This window comes from Platichthys flesus, chromosome 19 (assembly GCF_949316205.1).
Source record: "Platichthys flesus chromosome 19, fPlaFle2.1, whole genome shotgun sequence".
NCBI lineage: Eukaryota > Metazoa > Chordata > Actinopteri > Pleuronectiformes > Pleuronectidae > Platichthys > Platichthys flesus.
The window spans coordinates 3478703-3498497 of NC_084963.1; the positions used below are offsets into that span (position 1 = coordinate 3478703).

At 46.7% G+C, this 19795-nt stretch overlaps 1 protein-coding gene across 3 annotated transcripts in view; it reads left to right on the forward strand.

Moving 5' to 3' along the window:
* The window catches only part of LOC133974805 (retinoic acid receptor RXR-alpha-like), a 73359-nt gene that overhangs the window by 31047 nt on the left and 22517 nt on the right, over positions 1-19795 (forward strand). For 2 of the 3 annotated variants that reach the window (XM_062412572.1, XM_062412570.1), the window contains exon 2: positions 11780-11905. In XM_062412572.1, coding sequence (XP_062268556.1) covers positions 11815-11905 — 91 coding nt within the window. In that variant the 5' untranslated portion in view covers positions 11780-11814. The remainder of the gene's footprint in view (positions 1-11779; positions 11906-19795) is intronic. The other variant, XM_062412571.1, reaches the window with a different exon arrangement.

The following is a 19795-nucleotide window of genomic DNA, read 5'->3' on the forward strand; positions in this document are numbered from 1 at the left end:
CATGTTTTCCCTCATGAATGCCTCCAATAAATACCGAGTCAAGTGATTGTTTACATTTGAGGTGAAATAAACTTGAATTCATGGAAACAGCGGAAATATAAATGAAATTAAAAAGTATGTGGTTACATATACTTTAAATGTAAGAACCTGGGTAATATAATTTATAGTTTAATAAAACCACTTCAAAACCACTAGTGAAACATGTTGGCTGCTAAGATCTTATCTCTTTATCTTTCTTGGCAAAGATATTCAAAAATAAATGATCACCGTGACTTTCTGTAACCTGATTATACTCAACTAAAGTCCATCAGCTTTTCCTAATACTCTGGTGTGTTATGCTTCATAATTACATGGAGTTTTAGTACAGATTGCTTTTTAAAAATGGATTGCACACTTAAGCCATGAGCTCATTTCGGTTCATCAGTTACAAGTTAGAGCCTGCAAATCATTTTTCTCAGTGTTGAACCAGCTCTGTCGATGGGATCTGCAGCGCGGCGGCTGCATTGTTTATCTGCACTTCACAACACGGCCGATCTAAAAGCATTGTGCTCGGCCTCGTGATCCCGGTCGGCCCCCGGGTGTGTGTGTGGGGGGGGGAGGTCAGAGCGATCGGCGGGAGGGGCCACGTGTCGGTCTGGATCGTAAGTGACATTACATCACATTGATTGGCTCGGATCTGGCGGGGAATCTCCGCTACTGGCTGATTATCACCCAGTGACCAGCTCTCTGTCGCTCAGACATGTATACAGTGTGTGTGTGTGTGTGTGTGTGTATGTGTGTGTGTGTGTGTGTGTGTCATGGCCTCAGCTGACCACATATGTGGATGAATGATTGGTATTCCACAGGCTGGACTCCAGGGGATTGACTGAGCTTATGACCAGCTTAGCCCCGGGTCCTCCGCTTGATTGGCAGCTATAGTTTCCTTTTAGGATGGAGCAGGGTGGTGGGGGTGGGGGTGGGGGGCAGTTGATGGGGTCCCAGTGGCATTTTGCATCTCATGACATCCTGCATCAAGCTGCATGTGCATCTCAGTCGCTACTGAAACAACCTCAAGTTTTGTTCCATTATTTTCAAATACAGTCTTTTCCCACATTAATGTGTTGCATGGTTGTGTTTCCCTCTATTTTTGTGCGTTTGTGCGTCCATTAGATTCCCCAACACATTTCCAAAGAGCTGTCAGTTGTTTCATCTCCAGTGTCCCTCTTCATCCTGGCTGATGGACAGTGCATGTTATGGCCATTAGCCCGTCACAATGGAGCTGTCTCACGCTGGAGCTGCTATGATCATTTCCGTGCTATCTCAGCCGCTCGCTTTTGTTTCCTGTCTCGGAGGGGACGGCTCGCTCGAGTCTTTAAAGCTCTGGTTTTGTGCTCGCTGAAAAAAGATGCTTCCAATCAGAATCCAGCGTCGACTCAGCCTCTCTCTCTGCACCGAGCCTCGTCCCTCGTGCGCGGGGGAAATAATTAATCAAATGAAATCTACATTTGTTGTGTAAATGACCACATGCTGTAGGATATTTAATCCTGCCTGCAGTCGATTCCCAGTCATGTGACTTGACCTAGTTTTGTCTGCCTCCCTCTGCCTGTCTCTCCTCTTTTTCCTCCCTTTCGCACTCTCTCTCTTTTTCTCACACTGTCTATAAGTGTTCCCTCGCTCTCCTGCTCTCTCTCTATCCCTCTCTCACGCTTGTTTCTTCCTCTTTTCTCACTCTCCATCCCTCTTCCCTTTTTTTGTTTTTGGTGTTCGCCCCCATGCTGGCGTCCTTCTGTATTTCTGTTGCATGACTGATCCAAGAACTTGTCTCCTCCTCCTGATGTGTTAATATCTGGAGCTGTAGAGGCCGATGACCACGTCCTTGATTATCTATCGAACGCAGATTTGAAAACAACTCTCGCTCACAGAGCCGTCGTTTTAGTGAAGTCAGGAGTCGCTGAGTCATCCTTGACATCCTCATTTTTCATGTCAGCTGATGAATATCACACAAGGTCAGATCTGACTTCAGCGAGCTCGGTTTATTTTGGTTTTCCTTCAGCAGCAGTTTGTTCGATTTGTGTCCTTGGGTTTGTTAACTTCTCGTATTTGTTCAGGTGTCTGCCTTTCTTCTACAGTCTACTTAATTCAGTGTTATGAAAGTTGTATTACACGGCTCTTTGTGATTTCAGCACATCAGAGTCGTTTAAACTGCAAAGACAGATACCGGTGATTATCTCAGTGATTAACATCTCGAGGGGATGATTTTAACTTATGATCAGTCTTAAAAAAACAGTGTCACTCAGTGGTGTAAGTTTTTTTTATCATGACTCTCAGTAGAAAGCAAATAAGCATGTCTGTCTGTTTCTGTAGTTTATATTTAATAAGTAGATTATAACCCTCAGTCTCTAACTGTGTCATCCAAAGGGCTGAAATGTGAAAAGCTGTCTCTGCTGTTGAAGATGATGATGTTTCTGCTTTTGACATTGAAAGTCTTTGTGTTTATATTCAATGCAATCAGGAGAAATCTTCTCCTCTTCAATCTGAAGGGTTGAAGAGATCCTGCTAGTTGAGCCCTGATGAGTAAAGTGAGGCTCGCAGGTTCATTGATGACGGGGAGGATTTAACAGCAAAGTGAAATGCTGCTCGGTCATTTGTAGAAAAAAAACATACATGATTTGCAAAGTGGAGTGTTAGGGTTTGAGGACAGGACAGAGGTGGATTGAGCGGTGGATGGAATCGATGCACAGTCGATGGACATCCCCCCCGTGAGACCAGCTGCTTGGCTCGGCCTCAAGTGGGACGATTTGGTCGCCTCCTGGAATGCGTGGTATGTGTCCATCCCTGAAGAGAGTAAAAGATCCTTCAGGCTTTGGTTTTAAAAAACTATGACCCGTAACAAGTCGCATGCAGATTGTACAGTTCTGACTCGTGAGCTCTGCAGAGGTTTCATATTCGAACAAGCTCATAAAAACGTGGGGTTTGTCAGATGTAATAAGACGTCTCTCTGTGAATGAGAATTCACAATTAGCACCACATGGAACATACGCCTGGAGCAGCAGGTCCCTGGTTCGACTCCTGACTGGCTGGACCACTTCCTGTGTGTTTCTACGCTTCACTCTCTGAGTCTGTTTCCTGTCTTTCCTTCACCCAGTGTAATGGTAATAAAAAAAAAAAACCTTTCAGCTTTATTCCTTTGTTAAAATAAAAGGTTGCATTGATTTTTAGTCTTTGTGCATTTTCCATTTCCAAACTAATTAAGGTGAAAAACTCTCAGTTCTTTTTAATTATTAAAACCCCACTCACACAGTGCTTTATCCAGTATCACACAGTTCACCACTGGACATTCAGTATTTTTCCATCCTGAATGACATTGTAGGGGAGGAGAAATGATTACGCAAAAAGTTTTTTCTTTCTTTTGTGAGGTAAAAACTCAATTATCTTAAATGCTTTCTGCAAGATCAGCCCATTTAAGAGTAATTATTTCACTCATGCCATTTATGGCTCAGCAGGTCAGACTCTTTGCTGTATTTCATATTTTTTACATAACGTGCATTAGTTGCCAAAGAGCCGGTTGAGAGACGGAGCTTCCTGGAGTCTTTGCTGAAGATTAAAATCAATGTCCTCCTCTGGGTTACTTTTTAAAAACATACTTATCTCACAGACTCACAGAAGTGTTTTAAGAAACCTGAAATGTGGATTCTTGAAGCTTTACTCCGGGACCTGGACGCTCTTGTCTCCGTTCACTTTGTTGGCCTGAACCCGTTCGTTCCGAAAACTCAATTCTGCTCCGTCAGCGGTGTCTTCCAGTCCAAGTCCTTCCCAGTCCAAGTCCTTCCCAGTCAAAGTCCTTCCCAGTCAAAGTCTTTCCCAGTCCAGCCTGGCTCCTTCTCGTGCAGTGACACCGAATCTGAGGCGTGCTCTTTACAAACCTATTTGCTGTAAATTCAAAGTCCTGTTCGGGACTGTTCCCATATATTTTCCCTTTCTGGACTCCAGTTCTTAATGGAGCTTCACTGTCAACAAGATGGAATAAACATTACTGCTTTTAAAATCCCCCCCCATTCCCAATATTGAATGGCTCTGACTTAAAGAGCCATCTTAGCCAAAGAGTCCACTTAATCCCTGTTTTCTAACTCTCCGGCAAGTGGTCTGTCTTGTGTAATTCTTCTTCTACTGTATTATGGATTTAAGTGTTTTTATTGTTGCTCTGGTTTTTCAGTGCACGCCCATGCAGGGCAGCTGTGGCTCCAGATGTTTTTCTTTCAGGTTTTGAATTATGCACCACCTCATATTAGTGCATTTCACATAACGGCCTTTAACATAACGTTTCCCACGATACGAATATATGTGGCTTTCTTTTGATAAACTGTTTTACCAGGATACATCTGTGTTTCCCTTTTTCGGGAATGGCACGTCGTTATTTAAATTGTTATCTAAAAACAGATGTGAATCACTTTTTTATGATTTGTTATTTATTTCAAGCAGTTTATGAACCGGGACATCTGTCTTTATAAAAGCGTCTCGCTGCTTGAACGATACCAGGGTTAAAGAGGACCTTGCACCAACAAAGAGAAAAAGAAAGCAAATGCAAATGCAAGTCTTTACTTAAGCATGCATCGTCCTTGATTGGTGAATCTGGGTCAGAGTTATGGAACATATTGTTTGCAGGAGAAGAACAGAACGTGGGAGTCTGCACAAGTGCTTCCTCTGTGTTTTGTCCTTGGTTGTTTACTCTTGTTTACATCCTGAGTTCGTCGGATTCAAGATGTACAAGGCCGAGGTGGCGGGAGGAGGTTAATGGGAGACTCTGGCCCCCCCGTGGAGACGGGAGCGTGGGCGTGTGGAGTCAAATTAGCGGGGCTAACAGGAAGCGTGCTCCGGGAGCGTCCACCCGGGCTCGGGAAGCGAGGCGAGCGGAGTGGAGGTCGCTACGCCGTGCCACGGATCACTGTGTGCCACGGATCACCTCTGCTGTGCTGTGGATTCATCACAACTTGAAACGCTGGAGGTAATTCTAGCAATGTCAGCTACCATCGAGCAAAATCGCAATCTATGAACTCAGGCCAGAGACACATCCTGTTGCAACAGCTTATCAGAGCTAAAAATAGCAGGTCTGACCCCAAGCTGAAGCAAAGCAGACCCGGGGTGAATCCTGCTGAGTGTCGGGTGAAGTCTCCAGCAGGGATCCATCACAGGGAGTTTTATCTCCCCCTCTCTGGTGTTGATATTCCCCGGCTGAGGAAAGAGGCCGGTGCGTGCCGTGCCAAGGGGCTGTCGGTGTGGGCAGATACTCCGTCATGTGAGCGGCTACTGTACAGATCGGCAGAGAGATAGAATATCTATCTTTAAATGCTTCCTTGTGTCTGTTCCATCGGGTGAGAAGGAGCCTCCTTTACCCTTTCCAGCTTTTTTTTCTTCTGAGTCCAGTCACACAGATTTGATTAGAGCCGTTAGCCCAAGGAGCTGCTCCGGCTGCAGTGAGGCCCTTGTTCGCCTGTTTGCCCTGGAGAGAGGTTCTGACGTGCACAGGCCGTCTTTGAACCGGCCCTTTCTTTCCCTCCCCTCTAACCTCATTTACCACACTCTTTTAGTTTCTCCTCTCCAACCCCCGCCCCCCCCCTCCCCCCTGTCTGTCTGTCTGCGGCGGCCCACCAATGGCCAGGCCTTTGGCTTCGTCACGTCACTGCAAGTGAGACAAATGGCTGCTATAAATTACCAGGAAGCGCTGCTTTGGTTTCATCTGAGCCTAACCCCGGCGCTGTAGCGTTTTATTCAATCCTGAGGGACGGCGGTGCGTCTCTGTGGGAAAAGGTGAACCTGAGAGAACCGCCCCCCCGCCAGAACTCCCCCATCCGTCATTCTGCTTTAAATACTCGGTGAATACTTTTGTCATAACTCAACCTAACAGCCATTTCACATGCAGGTGTACTGTTGTAGCTGGAGGCCGTTTAGTTTGGTTATGGCATAAACTCCTGTGTTTGTGTGTGTGGGGCGTGGGGGGGGGACAAACCAAGATTTTGGGACCAATCCAGAGACGTGTACAGGTGGTGGGGTTTGAATGCTGAAGAGGCCTGTGGGCGGAGCTTTGTCAGCGACAGAGTTTTGCCACAACCACAACCACACTTCTTTTTTTGTGTTGTCTCCAGACGTGTGTTCATTTTACAAAGTGTTAGAATTGTGTCTGGGTCATTGAGTCATAACCCCGGAGTCGACAAGGGCACTGGAAATAACTGTTGACACGGTGGAAATATATGTATATTAAAAATGCAAATGCAGGTTTAGGGAACCTAATTATATTTTGATATAGATTAACTTGGGGAATATTCTCTCAGGGGTTCTGTGAAGGCTTAAAGAGCTCAGGTAGCAGAGGACGTGTGTAGATAGACATGTGCTGCTCAATAATAACTGTCCTGAAGTCACGGTTTCACAAAGGTCAAATCTCTGAGTCGTACCTTTTTCTCACAGCTTCAAATGCCACACCGGGGTAACTGCCACTTTCATTATACTGAGACTGTGTGAAAGTGTGGACTCGATTTCAGACGAAGGAGGAAGACATGAGTTTCTCTCTGCTGTGTGTGTGTGTGTGTGTGTGTGTGTGTGTGTGTGCTCTGTTTTGAAACTACAGCTACAGAAAGGTTCTCTTGTTCATTTCAAAAGCGCCTCAGTTTAGCCCTCGCAAAACACGGTCGCTTAATAAGTCATTCAATAAAGCTGTCCAGTTAACTTTTTACTGCCGGCGCACAGACCTCAACAACAGCGGTTGGTTTTGTGAGTCAAAGCTCGATAAACAAATGCAAGTTGCAGGGTTTCAGTCACTTTTGTTTCTCGGTGGAGTGAAGACTCTATTTGGAGCGTGAAGTTTGTTGTGGCTGAACCTGAGAATTGTGTCTCTCACACCAAGGTCTCCCTGGGTATCAGGCCCTGCAGATTTTTGTCTAACCTTCCATTAGGGCTGGAAGATGCCCCCCAGGTGATTGGCGTTCCCCTAATTCATCCAAGGCCGGGTGAAATTAAGGCTCTGAAGAATGTTTACTCACGGTGACATGCAGGTTGGCTGCCAAACGAGGGGCTATCCTGTTGTAATAAAACAAATGAAATGAGCAGCTCTGTTTTAAAAGCTCTTGCCGGTTTGAGGGGTCACCTCCTAATGTCCCAGGACTCAGCAGACCTTGCTGTTTTATCCTGGGTCTGGTTTGGTTCTCCACGTGGACCCTCAGGCTCTCGGTAATGGGGTCCACGTCGGGGGGGGGGGGGGGGGGGGGGTTTCAAGGGAGAGGGTTGTGGTTCTGAAAGTGAAAGATGTTATGTAATCAATTTCAGATACGGAGATAAACACGCAACAACAAAACATATGTCAACCTGTTTTTCTAACAAGAAAGACAACGACAATATGATCAGAATCTAACGATGGCCTCCGGTGATCTGAGGTCAGCTTTGTTGTTGAGATAGATTGAAATAAAGAAAGAGCTCTGAGGCTTCTCCTTCAAAACGGATATCATGGAGCCGGAGGGAAGACATTTCTGCTGATGGGGCAGATATGCTGAGGGTGAAAGCTCTCCTTGCTGATGATGGGGATCAGAGAGGGGGGGGGGGGTGATAATCAGCTGATGGGTGTTGACGTGTCCTCAAGCTCCTCACGAAGTTCACTGAGGAAAAGGTGCAACGTGAAGGTGTGGAAAAGGTTTGCTCTCCTGAGGGAAACGTCAAGTAGTAATTATCTTGCCTTTCAAAGGAAGACATTTGATAAAAAATGTATTTAAAACTGATTCGATTTGCAGTCAATGCATATTTTTAATTTGGACTATTCTCGGTTATTTTGCAAGAAATGATCTCAGTTTTTGAGTCTCTAAAATATCACAAACTTGTTGTAAACATTGCTTCTACAACCTGGACATGCAAGGATGCAAGAGAATCAATATTCACCTTTAAAGAACAGCTTAGATTACAGCACAGCGCCACCACTCTGTTGAGCGCTGCCGTTGCAGATCCAAATGAAACAGCAGGAAATCACTTGCTAATACTTTGAGGATTGCTGAACACCAAGCCTTTTGTCCCGTACTCGGTCTCTCGAAGCTGAAGGTGAATGGCATTCACGACGGTCACCCGAGTGATTGATGGCTGCTCCGCCGGTCCGTCCTCCCGCCGGCTCTGCCAGGACCTTATCCCCCAGAGTCCCATGTGGGAAAGGCTCTTTCTTTATTGCACCTGGGAGATGCATTAAGGGCCCAATGAACTTTGACCTTGGGCTTGATCACCCCAGCAACGCGGCTGCGATCCCTTTAAACTCTCGTAAATGCTTGAATGTATTTGATTGAGAGGAGTTTGTGGGATCTTGTAAAGTCTGGAAGCACTTTCCCTGATGTGTCCGTGGTAAACGAGGATCGTCTGCTAATGAAAATTCCTCAGCTGTGCTCCTATCAGTGACTTTTGCTTCCTATTGGCAAATTGACACACCTTTGTTTCATTAGAACCTTGTCATTAGGACTCTCTTTTATTAGACTTATATCAATAAGAAGAACCTTTTCTTTCATTAGCGGAACATCTCAAAGGCCCGACTTCATTAGCACCAGGCTGTAAATGCCTTTCTTTAATGAGGAAACCCCCAGCGTGTTTACATTTCTCTGATCCCCCCCCATGATTGCTAGTAAGGATAATGCTGATTGGCTGCCGGGGTAGGGGGAAGGTTCGAAGCCTGTCCAACCCCCCCCCCCCCCTCCTCGAAGATTGGATCATACAATTATTAAAGCCAATGAGCTCCTCTGGCTCCTTTAGAAGTGAAGCCCCAGAGATCAAACATCTCAGAAATCAAGGTCCTGCCTGGGCGTACCGGGACATAATGATGCCTGATGACAGAGACGGTTTAATGGAGAGACGTGTAACAACCTCACCGCTCGTGACAGTCGATCTCGAACCTGCACACACACGCCCGTCCCTGCTGCTGCTGCTGCTGCTTTCCTTTCATCGTCTCACTTCAAGGCCGGCGAAGCACAAGCCCTTCACTGAAAAACTGATTTACGATTCCAACAGGCAGAAGACACGTAGATGTCTATATATGCCTCTGGAATCCATAGTCTCTCTAATATTTTTACAGCTGTCAAGTATGGAGGCCGTTTGATGATCTCTTTTATTTTTTTGTGTGATTTCTCTGAAGGGGTTTAGTTGCTAATGCACAGACGTGTATTTACATTGAGAATAACAGAGGATAAGGTTTCTCTCCTCGAGATGCTTGAGATCAGATTCCGTTTCAAACTAATTTGCTCCATTTTCTAACCGTCTTTGAGTTCTAGGTGAAACTCCACGTGTTCGAACCCCCCCCTCATGGGAAGGTGATCCCATTTGAGGCTTTTCAACATTGGGCGGTTATTTTTTTGGGGGGAGGGAGCTGCTGTCCGCGTAGTTTACTCTTGATTTTGAAAAAGTCGGACTTGACTGGGAGCTCGGGCTCACATGGTAATGTCCTAATGTTCAGTGACACTGCACAGAGCTCTATAACATGTGTCATTGTTTGACCCCCTGACCTCCTTTGTACAACCAGGAATGTGCCGTGTTCCCGGTGAATTGATTCGGGCAACGATGGGGGAAATATGGCTGACTACATTTGATGGAGCATGACCTCTTCTTTGTCTTTAATCAAAGGTCCTTCTGCGTCCGACTCATCTACGAGTATTGACAAATCCATCGTGCATATTTTAAAATATATAAATAATCATGTATATCGTCTTTTGGCTATTGAGACTTTTAGCATCGTGAAGTCGTGTTTTGAAGATAGTAAACAACCTTGAATATTCATACCGATGATAAAATAGATGGTTGATTGTTGTCCTGCCGTTCTGAGATAGGCTCTTTAGTTTGTCTTTAATTTGAAGTGTGGATCTGGATTATATTTATTATCTCTGTGCATGAAACTATTTGAAATATATTGAATTCTTGTGTGGGATTGAAAACATGATTCATGATGACAAAAATTTGGCAAATCACACTGAACCATTTTCACCAACACAAAAAGGAAAAGATGTTTGATTGTGTCTTGATGTGATGTTAATCCTGCAAGACTGACAACACACTTTAACAGCTTACTCTGAACTTAATCACATGCACTCACACAGTCTCGACTCCAGTCCCCTCAGCTTTGAACTTCTTATTATGTAAGAATCACACACACAAGTTGTCGTTACTTTTTTATTCATGCCCCTCCAGCCTTTCTTTACTCTGAACGATGCCGTAAAACCGCTCCGCTGCTTTGAGTTGACATTTGTTTCCATCATTTGATAACAACGCCACCATCAATAGGCTCGAAAACAAACATATGATGTGGAGATACGTGTTTATTCGTAGTTTAATAAGACAGATCAAATCCCCCCCCTTCATTTGTTTTATTTAATTCAGCTCAGGATGATGTGAGTCTCTCTGTGTGCTCGCCCCTGCTGGTTCAGACTCGTCCCTGCTTCATCCGTAGCACTTAATCAAAGCTTTGAAGAATGCATCGGGCATGAACCCCCCCCCCCCCCCCCCCCCGTCGCCCCACCCCTCGATTGTCACGCATCCATACGGCTGCACATGCACATCTACACACACACACACACACACACACACACTTATAAGCAGAAAGTATCAGCATCCCAGACAGCTTATCAAGGGGAACTAATTCAGTATCCCTTTGCCTGTTTTAAATGTCACTCGCTGAGCTCATCCAGAGTGACATGTTTTTCATAGTGGAAATAAAGAGCGTTTCATTGGGCTCAGAACACAGCGGCATGGGCGGGGGGGTGGGGGCTCTTGATATATGCTGGAAATCTTAAAGGTCCTCATGAGGGAATGAATAAAGTGTGGATTCTGCTGTGGATCTGCCGATGCCAATTGAGATCTGCATGAGCTCCCGGAGTCAATAAAGAGAGGCTGGTGAATCCTCGGCTGACGGGGGGAGGCTCACAGAAGTTTCCACTCCGGCTGGAGGCTACGGTGTCAATCACGGAATCAAACGCCACACTGCCACTTAAGGTCTGCTCCGGGTTTGCGGTTGTAGGGTTTTGGCACGTTTTTCCAATTTAATGATTGATAAACGGTCCATTAGGTTTTTAACTTCCTGCCGTATCCGTTTTCCTCTCAGAAAACGGAGAGAAATATTTCCCCAAATTGCCGCTATTTTCGTCAAGCTTGATTTGGTTGTTGCTCTTCTTCCTTTTTTCTGAATGATGTCAGAGCGCCTGTGAGCATTGGTCCGGGCTGGGGGGGCTTTGGGGGGGGGGGGGGGTCGCAGCCCACTCAGTTGCTTCATTGTGCCGGATAATGACTTCCCTATTGAGAATGACCTCTTTGACCTCAGAGACAGACAGTAAGACGGCCTCGTCCAGACCCTCCAGGCGTTTGGGCCCGATCTGGCATTTTGCACGCACAGAGCCGCTAGTCCCCCCCCTCGTCCTGTCCCCCGTGCCCGACAGCTTTTTGTCTTCCTCACCCCCAGCTTTGTTGTGTCCAGTGTCCACAGCCCTCATACCGGGTCCACGGGGGGGCAGGGAGGTGACGTGGGGCCACCGGTGGGGAGGTTGGGGAAAAGGGCCCGGTGGCCACAGGGCTCTAAATGTGAGAGGTTGACTGGCTCTGATGGTGGCATGATGCCGCGGGGGATTTCCCTTTTTAGTCGTTCCCTCTTCTCTGTTTGAACACCAAACCAAAAACCTCCCTCTTAATTCTGTCCTACACCTGTCTCAGCTGTTATCAGCCCATAAAACCGATGTTCTCAGAGTCGTCCTTTCGTCTTTATCGTGTTTTCCGTCCATTGAACACTGTCCCTCTCTTGTCTCCGCAGGGTTCCTGAAGCCCCAGTGCTCATTGGCCCCTCCCATGCAGCGAGGTCGCTCGGGCGAGGCCTGTTCCTGCTTCAGCGGCATGTGTCCCCTGCACCAGCGCCGCCTGTCCTCAGGTAACTCCTACTGTACGTACCTTACTACTTTTTCTCTTACGTAAAATGTTGTTGGAATGTGTCCTCTCTGAGCTACCAGGTAAAACTGGAGATGTTATTGACACCAAGACCATTATCGATTCTGCTCATCAGTCCAGTTATTTGTTGATTCCCTCGACAATCCCTGGTTTGATTTGAGTGTGGGAAAAACTGTTTTTTACAGCATCAACACAACTATTTTATTATCTGAGTATCTGAACACTAAAGGTGTGCATGTGACTCAGGTGTGCACAATATCCACCAGCCTATTCAACCTCCTCTTTCTAGTGCCTCAGGTTGACAGTTTTTCTTATGGTGTTTGACGGGGGGTTGGTTAGTAACCGTCAAACCGTCACCGGGTTAGTTGTGTTGCTGTAACTTCCAGATGCACCCTGAAGGCCTCACGGGCAGTAGATGGTAGCTTGATGGCAGCGCACTCAACTGAGGAAGTGTGGTCGGGAATGATCAGGTTTGAAAAGAGTGAAGTAACTAAGTATTTCACCCTGGTTTGTAAAGAATCAACCACTTGTCATTCCTCTAGTTTAAACCCATTTGTGTAGGAAGACGTTTCGGCAGATTGCTTCTCTCTCTCTCTCTCTCTCTCTCTCTCTCTCTCTCTCTCTCTCTCTCTCTCTCTCTCTCCCTCTTGCTGCAAGTTTCCAGCAGCAAGTCTGACATCATGGTTTTGCAATGCACAACTGTCCAAAACAATTAATCGGACAATTTGCAATCGGTCCTCAGCTGGAACCCGGTCTCAACTCCCACACCGGGTTTAGTTTTATTGTGTTTTCGTATCATGATAGTGGGTGGATGCACCAGAAGAGACTTGAATCACCCAGAATACTAATTTCCGGATGTTACATTAACAATATTGTCTTGAATGAAAAACCCTTTCTACATATAGAGAAGTTTCTCTTTTTCCTCTCAAAGTGTTGCTTGTTTGTTACGCACACACCATCGCCTCCGGTCACAGGTGTGGCTCGGGGGGGGGGGGGGCGTTCAGCCGGTACTTTATGATTAATGGTGTCTTTGCATGTGGAGCCGCGGTGATCGACAAGTGAACAGAGGCGCTCCGAGATCCGCCCCTTCCTCCAAATACCTCTGCACCTTCCCACCCCCCCACCCCCCCACCACACAGCCGAGCAGGTTCTGACTTCCGTGCTTGTTCTCCGTCTGGTATGTGGCTAATGAGAAGGAGAACCGACCTGCCGCAGAACAAACGTTTAATGGCGATACATTTATCACCCGGTGCCCAGAGGCGCGCTCCTCCTCCTGCGGCGGCGGTGCAGAGCAAGTGAGCGGAGCCAGACGGCAAAGAGAGAAAGTCAAATATACGTATAAGTAAATGACTATTTTTTAAATATTCAGTTAAGTCGTCACTTCTCTGTGGACATGAGGTTTTGTAATCTCTTCTCCAAACAAGGACAAACCAGTTAAACGTTCAGTGAAAGTCTTGTAAGAACAAGATGTGCTCGATGCTCACGGAGTCAACAATGAAACCCAGATTCAAGATAGATTTCAACAATTACACAATCTGATTAATCTATAGCACAATTAAACATTCTTAAAGCACCCTGTTGAATCTGCTAGTGCAACAGTTTTATTAGAGGAAGAACAAACAACTGCACTTACAGCATTTTTTTTTAAACCCTGCACATTTCATTGCTCTGAGTGACTCGAGGTTTGTTTCCCTGCCTCAACTGCATTTTGATCTGCAGCATGTCCCTTACAAATTGAAAGTGACGTGACAGCTTCCAGACCAGTTCGCGAATATGACTTGTTCTGGCAATGCTGGGCTTTGGCAAAATCTGCCTGGAGGGTCTTTCCACATTTTAGAATAAATCCATTTTATCAGACAAAGATACAATCCAGCACGATCACACTGATCAAACCCATCAGGGCACGCTTTCCTTTCTGTTATAGATTATCTCTCAGGATCACAAACACGACTGAAATGTGAATAACAGACGACTGGATATTATGTAGAACACCTCGTGAGTTCAAAGTGACGAGTTCTAAGCAGGACGCTGATCCTGAACCTGCTGCGGGGGGCCACGTTCCCCCCATCTGACATTACTGGACAAACGACAACAACAGCACACACTGTATATTTGTGTTACACTCGTGAGACAAAGTGTATTCAGTCGTCCTTAAACGCAAATAGAAAGTCTCTCTGTTCCCTGCTGTTGAAGTGGAGACGAGGCTCGACCCTCTTTCACAGGTAGACACTCTCTCACCGACAAGTTTCAGCACGATCGGAGAAGTGCACAGCTTTTTCCCAAACCAACCTCACCCCCCCATCTTTGTGTTTTTAAGACCTTTCTTGATTGATTGCAGCATTTTTTCACAGTTACACCCGACAGGAAAGGTGGGCAGCTTCCCAGAACAATTAGGGAGCATCTGGATTTACACGTAGAAAGTCAGGAACGAGTACGGTTCTCCCTCTCCCTGTGTTGTGGCTGTACCTCCACAAGGCTTATGGCTCACTTGAGATTATTTTGTCTACCTCCAGACTCAGGGCCCAAATCTAGCGGAGAGTGAAAGTGTTGAAAAGTTTGATTTCACTATCTTCTCCTTGTTGCTTTTTTCCTGAGGGGGAGATATTAAACAAAATTCAGCCGTGCTCCCTGAGCAGCCGAGAGAAAGTGAACCGTTAGCAGCAGTTGGGAAAGTTTGTAGACCCTGTAATGATCATGGGTCTAATTATGGAACGTGTTACTATAAATCCACCAGTGTCCCCAGATTGTGTGATTGTCCTCCAATCGCGGCGTCCCAGCTGCCGAGGACCGGCCACAATGACAAGCTGCTGTGGGAGGCGTGAGGCGTGTAGCGGTGGCCGAGCAGGAGGTTCTTCTGGGAAGGCCCTGGGAGACGGATCCAGCAGTGATCTGCTGAACCCCGGGCCGGCGCACTGATGTGGCCGGGCTCTGGTTTCAGTGGTTTTACATTGTTTGGACTTTTTCAAAAACAAACTTTTACTGGAAAGGGGGAACCGTGAGAAACATGGTGTCCTTTTCCTGCAGGATAATTTCAAAAAAGGGCTCAATCATTTAAGTGTTTTATATTAGAGAAAAGAGTCATGATGGGAAAACGTTTTATTCCTGTTTTGGGGGGGGATTGTGGTGTATGAGGTGAGAGAGAGGGAACGCGTAAGAGAGAGGACGGCATTGAAAACAGGGCTTTTTGAAAAGGGCCCTCACAATGCAGGCCTTGTGCTGTGATTCGGTCTGTCCTCACCGAGCTGAGCAGAGGAATGGAAAAGATTATCCACAGGAATGTCTGGGGTGCCCTCAAACGGAGCGGGCCGCGTGACTGGCCAATGGGAGCGAGGCCTGCGGAGCGGCGGGCTAATTTTTTCCTGATGAACTCAGCCGCCTGCTCCACAATGCAGTCTGATTGCCAGTGCTGCACTCACATATGGTCCGTGTTTGGAGGGGTCCAAAATGACAGGAGCAATTCTGCCTGGAGAGAAAAGGGGGTGGGGGGTGTTGGAGGTGGATGGCTGTGACTGGTTCCCCTTCTCTTTTTTATTATCATTAGCTCTGGATGAGGCTCACCGATAAGGAACCAACGTGATCTCACTGCTCTGCCTCAGGGTTACCTGCTTGTGTTTACCCACCAGGTGCATTGTTTGCGTTTCATCTGTCTTTATTGGTGCTGTTTTGTTTTAGTGAGCAGCCATTATGCCTGAAAGCCAAACCACATTAGTGTTCATGGCAGTCCCACTTCATTACGCTGCTCTGAATTATCTCATTGCCTCACAAATCCTGCCAATTAATTTGGAGCCCATTTGCTATTCACAGGACTTGGACAGAGGCTCCATTGCCCCTCCACCTCAAACCAGGCCAGAGCAAACTGCACGGACACACAGGCTCTTCCCCCCCCCCCCCACCCGTGCATGTGAATACATCCTCATTGTTTTTTCTGTGAAGCGACTTTTCTGCTGCAGCATGGCAGTAAAAAGTCATGTGGCCGGGCTCTGCCGAGAAGCAGCGTGTGTTTGTCGACCTTGTGGTCGCACAGCGTGGTCTGAGACGAGGGGCTGGGGGGGGGGGGGGCAAACAAGGCTAAAGAGAGGGGCTGGGGAGGTTTTGGCAAGTCGGAGTGGCTCTCGGCTCCTCGTATTTCCCATCGAGGGGTCCTGCAGAGGTGAGGAGGGTCACAGAGAGGGAGCTCGTTAGCCCCAGCGTGCTCCGTGCTCCCCGCACCCCCGCGCTCTAATTGGCTGGCCAGAGTCAGCGCTGTCCCTGGCTGCTTCCTGGGTCAGAAACCAGAGGGGCCGAAGGACGCCAGGTCGCGGATTATGGGGCCAGGGCCTCATTCATCAGCTCAAACCCACACAACTGTGTTTTTAACGCACAAACTATCATGTCTGGTCTCAAGCAGCAGCTAATATCTGTGTTGTTGGTGGCCGGGGGTTCACTGGAGGCCAGAGGACTGGAGTTTGTCAAAACTGGGATAAGAACTGTTCAGTTAATTGGCTTCTGAGTTTAGAATTTATATTAAACTTATCAGATACCGTGAGATCCTTGGGTTTCTGGTTCCACAGAACCAAACCACTGAGCTGCTCATTTATACTTTGGTTATAAAAGTGAAAAAAGGGATGAGAAGCAGAAATTTTGTACAATCTAATAATAAAGTCATATTAGGAAGAGGAGATCTCAGTCTCTGCCATTGTTCCATATCCATCCACACAGGAACAGAGTAGAGAAGCTCATTGTTGAACATTTGTCGTTTAATTGAAAACAGATTTGCTGCAGTGCTTTAAATCACATCTGTTGTGTTTTGACGTCAGACGATCATTTAACAGAAGAAAAATACGTCTCTGCTCAAATGTTTTAAAAAACTGAGACGAATTCTCCTGAAATGTAAACGAACCAAATATTAAAAAACTGGGAAAAGGTCAGTTTTCATTTCGAGGCAATTTATTTTATTTCCAGTTAATTTATTGCAGCGCCAGTGAGTCACAGCAAAACCACCAACCACTTTTATTAGTGTTATATAATAAAAAAAAAGGTTAAAAATAAACCTGCATTATTACTTTCTTTGGTCACAAGTGGAAAAACTATAAACACAACATCTAACATTAAACTGTATGTGTGTGATGTAGTAACTCATTGTCCGACACAGGCAAGTGTGTGTACGTGTGTGTGTGTGTGTGTCACAAAGTCCAATATTCACTCAGTAATTCAACGTCTGAGGAGAGTTTGTGGCTCTTTAGCTGCTGGTTGTTGTACTTTGTGCAGCAGAGAAACCAACTCACATCACAAATATGAGCCATTTATGAGTTAGAGAAAGTCTCTGGACTCACTAATTGATCCGTTGTGACAAACAATTCGAGTAGCTTTAAGAAAGCAGCTGTGATTTTGGATTCAGACATATTGCTGGATCCAGGATTTTCTTAAACCTGGTGAGTTATCAGTCTCGGAACACCATCATATTCCCTTTATACGGCTGCTAGTCCATCTTATCTGAAGGGGATTCACACAATACCCACAGAATCTGTCATGTCTGCCGATGGGAATCCACCGAGCCACATGGCCCCACGGCGGCCGCCTGCCACCGCGGCCACAACTCGGATGCACATGCAGAGGTGGAGGTCTCCTGCTACACGGAGTAATGGCAGCTGTCCACCACAGTTCACTAGAAATCAGAGCAACTAAGCCTTTGATAACTCTCTGAACCTATAATCCCACGGCAGCACCATGGGAGTGAAATACTATCTCATTGTTGTAGCGCCGGGGACACGGGACGGTGCGAGAAGTGGACGTGTCCCCGCCATCGTCTCCACGGTGTCATGAAGGGGTTCGGTGGAGTCGAGAGCCGAGAGTTGAAGTTGATTTTTTTTTTTTTTACCCGAGTCGAAATCCTCTGAGGCCGTCATTATGAATTTAAATTTGGATCATGGCAGCACAAAAGAAACAGCATTTAGATTTAAATTATCCGGAGGACGGCATAATCGACTGGCTAATAAATATTTGGAGCAGAATACAAATGTGTCCATTGTTCTTTTAAGAATCAGAAAAGGTCTCTTTGTTATTTCAAGCAGAAAACTCGTTATCTGTTTCATTAAATGCATGTTTCCATCGTGTCGTTAGTTATATTTAGCTGTTAGATAATATATTCTCTCAGAGGCAGTTTTCACAGATGAGATGAAATTTCACGCTGCCACAGATTGCCGGCTCTCCTCGGAGTTGATCCCGACCCCACGAGTGAGATTTCCACAGCACCGGCTCGGCATCTTGGAAAAAAAGAAAAAGAGGGAAAGAGCCGTGCATTTTTTATTAGCATTAATTAAACATGAATAAGCAAGTTCTCATTCTTCAGGCCCCGTGTTTCCCAACATAGAACAGTATGTTAATCACCACGAAGAAGCAGCACGTCGGGTTCCGCTGAAATATATACGAGCAAATTAACGAATTGCATGAATATAAATGAACATGTACGTCCCAGATACCCCCCCCCCCCCCCCCACCCCCTATCCTCGGTCTGTTATGGTCAGCTAATGGAAAGCAGGAGAGTCAGAGGCTGCTGTGGTCACTTCACTTCTCCCCTGATCCTGATCCCAACAGGGCTGAGTAAGTGCTGAGGGACACTTGGCTCCTCTCACCACGGATGAACATGGGAGGAGTGGGATCGGAAGGAATCGAACGTGTGTCACAGGAGAAACAGTTCGTCCCGGCCTCGTGACGCGCCGCCCTGCAAATAAACACCGGGAAACGTGTTCTTCCTGCGCTGAAATCAATTATTAACATAGATTGAACGAAGATATATTTATTTAAATTACCGTATGTGTTGTAATAGATGAACATTATTAAAAAACGTGATTTTCTTTACAGTTTGGCGCCTGTGTTGTTTTCCTCTTGTCACCGCACGATGATAAAGATCCCAACACATCTCACATCTGGATCGGCTAACAGCATCAGGGCCACATATTTGGACAAAGGACATCGGAAGAGGCCAATTTTTGTGATTTATTTATCGAGTCTTGTTTTCTTTTGCAAAAAACAAACAACACGTTTCCTGGTTGTTATGTTTTTGCTTGCAACATCCGAAGCTGCTTTGGTAACAATGAAGATCAACAGCACAAGTATGCGGAGGATGTTTTACTTGGTCACTCAAAGCACTGGGTCACAATCTTTAATTATGTGGCAGTAGAAGCTCTACAGTTTTTTTTGTCTTGAGAGATGTGGTCGATCGTAATGTTGGGTCCAATCCTGAGACACGTCCACCTCAGTGTCCCTGTTTGTTCACTGGCCCGTGTGTAAAGCAGCAGTGGGGGGGGGGAGGTGTCCTTTTTTATAAAACCGACCGGGAGCTTGTTGCTGTTCTGGCTGTTCTGGCTGTTCCTCCTCCAACCACGGTCAGTTAGCTCCGTCCCCGTCGATGGGAATGTGAAGGGCAACAGCAGCCACAGATCGTCAGACTCTGTGTGTCCCCGGAGGACGAGAAGCCGGGGGTGGGTGTGGGGGGGGAGAAAGAGCTAGAGTCAGGGATGTTGGAGGAGAGAGGGAGAGAGGGGGTGAGGAGTGTCGGCATTTTGACGCTAAGGAGATTCGACACGCTTGGCATTATAGCCAGCTTGGTGGCAGGAGGGGGGGGGGGGGGGAGGGGGAGGAGGGGAGATGCAACCCAACCAAGCTCTTGTTCCGAATGTCACTGGACCCGATCTCGTGGAAGGGGAAGGTCAGAACCGTAGCACCTGCCTCCCCAGCTCTCGATGCCCCGCCCCAATGCGTCCACGAAGGGCAAACCAGCGACTGAGGGGTGGAGGGGTGGAGGGTCGGTGAGGTCTGGAGGAAGATGTGTGCTCGTGCGGTGGTGGTGGTGGTAGTGGGGGGTGAGGGGGGGGGGGGGGGGGTGGGGGGGTGCTGACCTCACAAT